The following is a 10,618-nucleotide window of genomic DNA, read 5'->3' on the forward strand; positions in this document are numbered from 1 at the left end:
ATGGCACCTTATAAAGCTTTGTATGGTAGAAAATGTAGATCACCAATCGGCTGGTTTGAAGTGGGTGAAACTGCCTTATTTGGGCCGGATCTTGTTCATCAAGCTATAGAAAAAGTTAAGGTGATACAACAACGTCTAGAAACAGCTCAAAGTCAACCCAAATCATATGCAGATGTTAGAAGAAGAGGAATTGAGTTTACCATAGGGGATTGGGTATTCTTGAAGGTGTCTCCAATGAAAGGGGTAATGAGGTTTGGTAAAAAGGGGAAGTTGAGCCCCCGATATATAGGGCAATATAAAATTATTCGAAGAGTTGTCCAAGTAGCCTATGAGTTAGAGCTACCACAAGAGCTTTCAACAGTTCATCTGGTGTTTCATATCTCAATTCTTCGGAAGTGTATAGGTGACCTATCTCGTATAACTGCTACTGAAGATGTACAATTTACGGGAGATCTCACTTATGAAGAAGTACCCATTGGTATTCTGGATTGACAAGTTGGGAAGTTAAGAAATAAAGAAGTAGCTTCAGTAAAAGTACTGTGGAGAAACAAACAAGTAGAATAAGTTACATGGGAAGCAGAAGAAGCAATGAAATTGAAGTATCCTCATCTCTTCCAGACCAATGAGAAAAATGAAAATGTTGAGTTGAGGCATTGACAAGTAAGTATAAGTTTATCTAAATTATGGATTAATAGTAGAAAATAACTTAGACTTGAACTTGTTTGGGCTGGATAACCGTGCTAACATTCGAGGATGAATGCTCTTAAGGGGGTGAGGATGTAACAACTCGTATTACGCATAAGTTAGTTCTATTCATATGATACTTGGCATAGACTTATCGTATAGGTGAGGAACCCTGTTTCTTATATGATTAATGTTGGTTTAAACTAGCTTGGAAGGTGATGTGATGCCTTGCACGTTTCAGTATGTGTACTGCAAGTTAACCCCGATGGAAGTTTTTAAACTCGAGATCGTAAGGTGGTAATTTAGTTTAAAGCTCAAATTTAAGTGCTAAGTTAAGGCAAAAGGAATTAATATTCAGAGAATGGATTAAAATGGTGAGCTGCTTGCTTGGCTTAATTAAGCTACTAGCTGCATCACCTACTTAAGCTATATGGATATAGTTAAAGGGACCAAGGTTAATGGATCAGATTTAGGCTTATATTAATGGGCTCACATGAAGCCCAAACTAAGTCAAAGAAAATAAAAGTGAAAGGAAACCTAGCAGCCAAATTTGCCAAAGCCCAATGTAGTTAAGCCCATATAAAGGCAAGTAGGTGTATCACCTAGTTTGACCTTTTGAGCTGCTTAATGTACATAAGCAGGTACATCACCTACTTGACAAATTAGTGGCTGAAAATGGACCAAAAAAAGTGAGGTTCGAGAGGAATTTTTAATGGTCAAGAAGGCTTTATATAAATCCAATATAAGCTGATCTTTTCACTCATTTTAACACACAAAATTCAATATTAATTTCAGCCATCTCTCTCTTTTCTCTCAAGAGCAGCCTAAAAATTCCTTCTAGGGTTGTTGAAGAAACCCTCATAACTGCAAACCAAGGTAAGAGAAACACTTATGGATTTAGCTTGATTCTCCCATAGAAGAATAGGAAAACATGTTATTCATGCTTAATTATAAGTACAAGGCAAAGTTCCCACAAGCTACTGCTCATTTTTTCTAGGTTATTATGAAACTTTTCTCTTCTTCTTTGGTTTAAGTGTGAAGGGATGTTGAAGTTCTAGAAGAGTTCAAGTTATAAGGAGAAATTACAGAAATTGAGGTAAGGGGATAGCTCCATTTTTGTTTTGTCCTCCTTATGCATGAGTTTGAGTGAGGAATTATGGGTGTGCTGCCAAGAAGAAATCAAGGGGGTGGTGACTTCAATATTTGGTTGTATGATAAAGAATATTTGATGCTATTTTATGTGTATTGTTTTTGGGATAGCTTGGGTAATTTTGGGAAAGGATATAGAAGGTGTGTATTGGACAGAAAAGGAGGATGTGGTGATACACATTATTTTAAGGGCTGTATGGGCTCATTATCAGTAAAAGTTATCTACTATTTTATGATGCTCACGGTGTGATAGCTGCTAATATTAGTTTATCATGACTTATATTGTAGATTAACACCTAACATGGGAGGCTGAATCGTGATAGTTATATTGGTCAGAGAATAAGGTATGTATGGCTATTCTATTCCATATTCCTTGGCATGAAATCTGACACTTGCGATTAATATCAATGAAGTGAATTTTCTAAGTTCTATTCCTAATAAAGGAAACATAGTGGCAGCGTATGATCTACAATGTGGACAACAATATTGCCCCTCCTTAGTATGTCAAATTACTTCATTATATGCTCATTTCTCTACATTTGTGTCATTATCCTCCTCCTATGTGCTAGTATAGAAATGGTTTTTGCAAAAGTAAGCTCGGTGAATACTCCTCTTAGTCGATTGAAGTAAATTGTGTCATTTAAGCTCACAAGTAATGCATTGATGTTACATAGATCCTTATGTCATTGTTACTGCCTTGAATTTATTATTTTCATGTCTTCCACTACTGGTCCGTAGTTCCAAATGTAAAGAATGATTATGACCACCAAACACAACAATCTCAAAGAGTAAAGAACCTAAGTGAAGCAATATGTATAATTATAGGTGGCAGCTCAGGGATAAAAGTCGAGCATGGGCCGATCCCAATTGGTATAGAAGGGTGGAAGCTCAGGGGCGAAAGCCTAGCATGGGACAATCCCAATTGGTATTGAAGGGTGGTAGCTCAAAGGAGAAAGCCTAGCATGGGCCGATCCCAATTGGTGTAATTACGAGGACAGCATCCCAAGGGTTAAAATGCCTAGCATTGGTCATCCTCTTCTACCACTGATTAGTTGGTCATTTGTATTACATGTCCTACAAAGATTATAAAGTAAAGAAAATAATACAACAGACATGATCCCACAAGAGTAAGCAAAGGTGGTCTTTTGTTCTAATCTATGCACTCATATATTGAAACTTGATTTTATTCGAGCCCTTGTTTTATATATGTTATTGCCTTATATATTTTGCACATTTTTCGTACTGACGTCCCTAGTGGGGGACACTGCATTTCATGCTGCAGGCACAAGTACTCAAGCTAGTAGACCTCCTCAATAGGAGCACACGACACTCAACTACTTTTGGTGAGCTCCAGGTTGATTCAGAGCTTTTTAGAGTCCTTGGTAGATTCAATTTTGTATTGTATTGTAGTTAAAGGTAAGGTGGGGTCTATCCCAACCTACTCTAAGTTTATCTATCTTATAGAGCCTTTGTAGACTAATGCATAGCATGAAGTTATGGTTTGTTCCTTAACAGTTGTGGCCTCAACGGTCGAGTCATGTGTATATATTTTGGCCCTACCTATGTTGTTCTTTTATCATTGTAGCTTAAACGTATACTTGTTAGAGTTTCATGATTATCTTAGCTAAATGCATGGTAGATACAAGTTATACGTGGGTTCTCTCGGGCCTTTACAGCATCGGTGCCTGTCCGTCTCAATGGGATTCGAGGCGTGACATTGGATCATCATATTCCAATCAGATTCAAGTTATTGCACATAGGGAGAAGAAGATGGAGAGATTTTCTTAAAGTCTTGTAGCCTCTCGAAGAAAAGTATAGATGTCTCTATACCGTTTTGCAAAACTCTACTAGAATCGTTTTGGTACAATGAGATCAGCAAACCTAGGGCTCTGATACCAACTTTGTCATGACCCAAACCGTCATGATTGGCACCCACACTAACCCTCCGGTGGGAGAACCATTACTACAACCCAACTAAATGATACTAACCAAAAAACAAGCATTTAAAGATGTAGAAACATGTTTAAATAATCAATTTAAAAGCCGAGTTCCCATAAACTCAATAAATTATCAAAAACAAACATAACCAAGCGGAAATTGAACCCCTAGAATCTGAAAGTTGTTGCTCCCCAATATACACGCAAGTGTATGTGGTCGCGCAAGTAATATAGATTCTTAAAGAACGAGTTATCGTTCCCAAGGGACTTATGGTTAATTTGTATCTAACACTTAATTCTACAAATAAAAGTAAAAGTAACCGTTTAAGAGATTGTGATGATTGTTAACTAATAATAATTATGCACTAAATAAAAGTAACCAATTGTGAACGACTTTAATATGATGTTTCAAGCAAGTAAAAGGCAATTCCAGGGCTGCAGCATATACTGAATCTCATGTATTATACTATCGGCTTAGAACTTATTTCAGTTGTCAAGTTACTGATTTATAGGGTTAATTATATGAGTCGGGCTATACACATCTCGTTGCCTACTCCAGTTAGCTATCTAACTACATCGTTGAGCGGGGATAAATAGACTAACTGGCGAGCATTTATATTTCATCCTATTTCGTAACCAAGCAAGGTGTTCGTTCGGGCATCACTCCTGAACACTAATCATCTCAATCTAATGGGTCGACCGAGCTCTATATTCTCTGGTCTATTAAACCTTTCCTCTCTCTATTTTAAGAGTAGATAATATATTTATCTTATGGTGATCAAGCATAAAATACTAAAACAAGAATATAGAAGTAACTTATAATGACAACAAAGAATTAATTCAAAAATCCTTTAATAATCAACAATTCATTTGTAGCTACAGCCCCAGAACAAAGGCGTTTAGCCACTCATGCTACTAGAAAACAACAAAATACAATTGTTCATACGATTTTCGGAAAATAGAAGAGTTAGAAGATCAAAACCTATTACAAATGTGGATACTTTCTCTTGCACACCCAATGAAAGTCAAACCCTAACTATGGAGCCTTAAAGGTCTATTTATAAGAGTTGGAAAAGTTGGAGACAAAACTTACTACAATTAGGAATCCTATTTAATGACTTTTAAGCTGGAAAAATCGGCAGAAGAGTGGAGCATTAGGCCTCCAAATCGCCTCAGAACTCTTCATTGTGGCGCGGCGCGCCTAGTAGTACGCCTGGAAAGTGCTTCAGAAGTTTGAGCCTTGGCGCGTCGCGCCTCAAACAGGTCTTTGATCTTCAAGCCTTGGTGCGGCGCGCCCAACAGTATGCCAACAATGGTACTCTGATCTTTCAGCTTTGGCGTGGTGTGCCTCTCAGTGCACCAGCCACTGTTGGTTTTTTCCTTAGCCACTTTCTTGCATGTCTTTGCTTCTTCTTTCTTCGTTCCAACTACAATTCCTTCGAGAGTTCCTGAAACAACTAATCATGTGTGTAAGTGCACAATCCTCACAAGTTACACGAAAAATCAAGCTAATAACTAAAGATCATTCTTCAATCTAATCAATTCATGGGTAAATAATGACAACTTAGGTATATAAATATGCCTAAGATCAAAAGTCATTGTACCAAAAATTCTAGCAAAACGGTGTGATATAAGTGGATGATATAACTAAACATAAAGTAAGGAGTCTATAAGGTCTAAGACCGAAGGAAATGGACTAAGATCCTAGATGAATCCATAGTAGCCTGAACAAATTGGCTCACCCTTGAACCCGACAAGCCAGTGATCTCCTAGCTGAGGTCTCCCAAACAACCGCCTGAATATGCCCTAAAGGTAAATGCATCTAATTTTTAGTGGATATTGGGTCTTATATCCCTTTCCCTAAACAAAAAACTTTAAATCCCAACTTTTTACCATTTAAGTCATTTTAAAAGATCTCAAAAATCCCCTAGAGAAGAAATTGTTTGAAATAATTCATATAGGAATTAAGATTCATAACTCAATAAGCACAAAAACTTCAGAGTTCAAACTAACCAAAAAACATATGAATAATACTAACGAGAAATAATTGATAAAAGAAATCTTTGAGAAATGAATAAAAACAAAATACACTTAAAAAATAAAACAGTGTTTAGGTCAGACCTTATATATGTATACCAACATGATCAATTTTTTAAAAATATATGTACATATAAAATTAGGGTTTAGGTTTCGAAAAATTATAACTTCTAAAAAATAAAGGTTTAGGTATTGTAATAACTTAAAGACCTAAAACACTAACAAATCAAAACGAACACGAAAAAATTATACGTACTAATAAAATTAGGGTTTACGTTTAAAAATATAAAATTCTACAATACAATTTAGATCTTGTAACTTCGAGACCTAAAAAAACCAATAAAGTGAACTTAAGAATATTAAATATATTGTGATATACTATCAAATTTGAACATCTAGTTTAAATTATGAATCCATCTTAGATTAAGTAAATTTAATCTTTCAACTCTTTGAAATAGCTTGAGGATACAATAGTCATTCAACACTTTATTCAAAATTTCTTTTGGAATTAAAACATTTTTAATTCTAGTCTTATATACAAATACTAGGTTTCCCAAAATTCCCACTTACCATATTTTTCCTCTATATATATATCATAGGTAGGAGAAATCCTTTGACCCTTTGTCTATTTCTTTAAGCTGTCATTAATTCACAACAATGACTTCTTCACCCTATGAATTCCTCCTACTTGAATTCGGCAATTCAATTTTCTTCTTCTTTTGAACTATTTTTATGGAGATTTTTATGTTTTGTTTCTATTAGATGCTTTGATATGCTTCAATTTAGGCTTGCGTATACACCACCCTCTTCAAACCTCATTGGATATGTTGTTGTTGTTGTTAAAAGAGTTAAATATTGTGAAAGTTAATATTTTTCTATAACCATTTTAGTGTATAATCTTTTTCTAAATCGAGGGGTTTTCAGAAACAATCTCTATAACTCAAAGGTAGGAGAATCAATATTATTCTGAGGTAGGACAATCTCTATACAACTTTTACAAAAAATTACTTTTGTAGAAAACTAATTTGTGCTTTGTGTTGATTTTTGTCAGACACCACAAATGTAAAAAGGAGTGTCTTTTGTGTGCTAGCTTTTAGCCTCCAAGAATCGTTCTCAATTGTCATACTATTTTTATTTCAGTTGAACTGTATATTGCGTTTCTTTTTCGTAGATGACAAACGATAGAAGCTTCCATTTTCGTGCTTTATTTAGTAACTTTTAGTGATTTTCAATGTTTTTGTCACGCCTCGAGCCTACACCCTTGACGTGGCTGGCACTGGAAGACCATTGTTGGCCTCAAGCGAACCCTCGGCCTAGCTTGCTAACTCACCGGAAGACTTAACTCATCACACACACATTTATGAAGTAACTAGAATGTTATAAAGGAACATTCAATTAGACATTAAGGCAAACTCAAGTCTTTAACATATGAAATGAAAAGTAAAGACAACTGAATTAACTAACTGACTGTCTGTATGTCTATGAAGCCTCTAAACAACTGAGATGGATATAGGGACAGGCCCAAGACATCCTAATGAACTAATACTAAAACTGAAAGCAATGAAAATGAGACCTTTGGAATGCAAAGAGGCTCACCAACAGACTCTGAACTGCTTACTGTATCAATGATACACCAGATGCTGATCCTAGTTACCTACGTCTGCATCATAATAAGATGCAGGTCAATTGGCATCAGTACATTGAATGTACGAGTATGCGAGTTGGAATGCCAAACATAACTTAGGCTTGAAAATAAACTGAAAGGAAACTGAAGAACTTACCTAGGTCAACTCAACTCAACATAACTGAACTCATTTCAATATAAAGCAGTTTTAAAACAAGTGCAATATAAAGAAAAGTTGTTTAAAACATGATGTCAACTCTAGGCGTATGCAAAGATACACTAAAACTCTGAAATGTATGTAAAAATACAAATAACTGTGTATATAAGAACACAAATAACTTCTGTAGGAGTTTCTCTAACCGACAACCATCACTTAAGAGTTATAATGATGATACAATGATCTTCCTCATGCTGCCAGTGCATCCTATACCTTGCCACATGTATAAGACCTGAACTACTAAGTGGATCCACTAGTCTATGTGGAAAGGATTAATTGAAAAAGTATGACCCTTTTGTACCCATGATGGTTACATGGTTTATGAGGGTTGTGGGTTCTCTGAATGCTCCCCCATATTGGTGCTCAATACTACTCCCAAAATATGATACTAGCTCTTTATGTTTAACAACATACTTCTTCTTTGATTTGAGATTAGTACTCAAAAACATAGCTCAAAGGCTATCTTGGAAATCAAACTTTCCCCTATTGCTTCATTTAGAAAGCGATTTCTCTTTTCTGAAATGTAGCCCGAAGACCCTTTGGAAATCTAGGATTCCTTTCTTATTTAAATATGAAAACATTTTAAACCATTTGGGAATACATAGTCCCCATATACTTTTGAAGAAATGGACTTCAAACTTTACTCTTTACTGAACTTGAACTTTAAGTCTTAAAACAAAGTTCAAACATTTATAAAAGACTATAAAAACTTTGAAGGACTTCCCTTAACTTGACTCTTGACTTTATTTTAACTATTCTTGACTTGACTCTTAACTGGTCCTTGAATTGAATTATGGATTCAAGGATTGTGATTTGTGATTGGAAAGATCTCATGATGTTTAGGAATGATTTTAGATAGCTAAACATGAGAAAAGACCGAAAATCAATATTTGATGGTGGGTCCACAATGCGGAGGAGCTTTTAAAATTTAGTTTCGGAAATGACTTTTGAGGCAGAAGACTTCGTGACGCGAAATGAAAATTCCCAATTCTGAAAACCAGCTCCGTGATGCGCCACCATTACTAGATTTCGTTCGACGAAATTTCTGCTTCGTTTTCCAGCCCTAATTCACCCAAACTCGATTCTTTTTCTTCAATTACTTTTAGATACAAATACTCAGCAAATGTACCTAAGAACCTAACTTGAAACGACTCTATAATACGATGTAACGATTTCAGAAACTTCGCAACTCAGTCAAATTCAAGAACAATATATGTATTCAAGCATAGGTATCAAGATCATCAATATTCAAACTTCTTTAGGATGAATCCAACTAGAATAAATATGCTTTGCACGTGGGATAACGATCCCAAAGTTATGGAAGCCTCACATACCTAGTAGGAATAAACCCTTGGCAAAAATCCAAACTATCTTGATCAATCCTGATGATTCTTGCCCTTTCTTCTTCTTGTTTTTTTTTTCCATAGCCCTAACGTGAAATTCCAAATTCTAAAACGGACTAAAATCTGATTTGACCCATATTAAACTCCTAAAAAGGATTAAAATAATAGGGCCATGAAAAGACTAAAATACCCTTTAAAAATCCGGATTGAACATTTCCTTAATCCAACAACCCTATTTCCAAAGGGTATAACTTACTCATACGAACTCGGAATCGTGCAAACTTGGCAGCGTTGGAAATTTCATTCCAAGATATTTCCAACCATATCTAGATCTACACCTAACTCATTCTGAGCTAGGAGTTATGGTCATTTGAAGTTGACCAAAAACTCACTTTTCTTAACTTAAACAATTTTCCAGATTTTTCATTCTTTCCAAAAATGACTATTTCAATTCTTAGATTCTTCCTAGCTATTTCAATTTGCGAGATGTTACAATATATCCCCCCTGGGAACATTCGTCCTCGAATGAGATTACTCTTACTAGGCTAAGGGTGGTAACATCAAGTTCAAACACCGAACAAGCAAATGCAAACAAACAACATACTCACTCATAATTTAAAGAGTACTAAGAAGAGAATTAGTACCTTGGTCTGCATTTTCTCCGAACTTGAAGATATGTGGATATCTCTTCTTCATGTCCTCTTCAGCTTCCCAAGTATCTTCCTCAACGAATTGATTCCTCCAAAGGACTTTGACTGATGCTACCTCTTTTGTTCTCAACTTGCAAACTTGGCGATCTAGAATCTGAACATGAATCTCCTCATAAGATAAGTTATCCTTGATCCCAATATTTTCAGTTGGTATGATCAATGAAGGATCGCCCATGCATTTCTTCAACATGGAGATGTGAAACACCGGATGAGCCACGGCCAACTCTTGTGGTATCTCCAACTCATAAGCTACTTTGCCAATCCTCTTCGATATTTGATAAGGTCCAATATACCGGGGACTAAGTTTCCCCTTCTTACCAAACCTCATAACACCCTTCATGGTGAAACTTTTAGATATACCCAATCATCTACTTCGAACTCTAAAGCCCTTCTCCTGACATCAGTGTAGGATTTCTGACGACTCTGTGCCGTTTTCAACCTCTCTTGAATCAATTTCACCTTCTCCATAGCTTGATGGACTAAATCTTGTCCTAGCAACCCTGCTTCACTAACTTCAAACCATCCAATAGGAGATCTGCATCTTATCCTATAAAGAGCTTCATATGGAGCCATCTGGATGCTAGAGTGGTAACTATTGTTGTATGCAAATTCAATAAGGGGTGGTAGGTGATCATCCCAATTACCTTTAAAATAGATCACAGAGGCCCTCAACATATCTTCTAATGTCTGAATAGTGCGCTCTGCATACCTTTCTGTCTAAGGATGAAAAGCAGTACCTAAGTCCACCTTTGAACCCAAACCCTTCTGAAAATATTTCCAAAATTGTGCACCTCTATCTGAAATAATGGAGATTGGGACTCCATGAAGTCTCACTATCTCTTGAACATACAACTTGGCATAATCTTCTGCTGTATTGGTAGTCTTTACCGGTAGAAAATGAGCTGACTTTGTCATTC

The 10,618-nt window shown here is 36.0% G+C and overlaps 1 protein-coding gene across 1 annotated transcript; it reads left to right on the forward strand.

The window, feature by feature from the left end:
* On the forward strand, positions 1-492 carry LOC107059527 (uncharacterized). Its single transcript, XM_015306100.1, has one exon. It carries the CDS (start codon positions 1-3, stop codon positions 490-492), a length of 492 nt encoding a protein of 163 aa, XP_015161586.1.
* Positions 493-10,618: the final 10,126 nt, after the last annotated feature.

This window comes from Solanum tuberosum, unplaced genomic scaffold (assembly GCF_000226075.1).
Source record: "Solanum tuberosum cultivar DM 1-3 516 R44 unplaced genomic scaffold, SolTub_3.0 scf00023, whole genome shotgun sequence".
Classification (NCBI taxonomy): domain Eukaryota; kingdom Viridiplantae; phylum Streptophyta; class Magnoliopsida; order Solanales; family Solanaceae; genus Solanum; species Solanum tuberosum.

What these genes read in the sequence shown, in the direction of transcription:
- LOC107059527 (XM_015306100.1), top strand. Translation starts at nt 1, where the DNA reads ATGGCACCTTATAAAGCTTTGTATGGTAGAAAATGTAGATCACCAATC.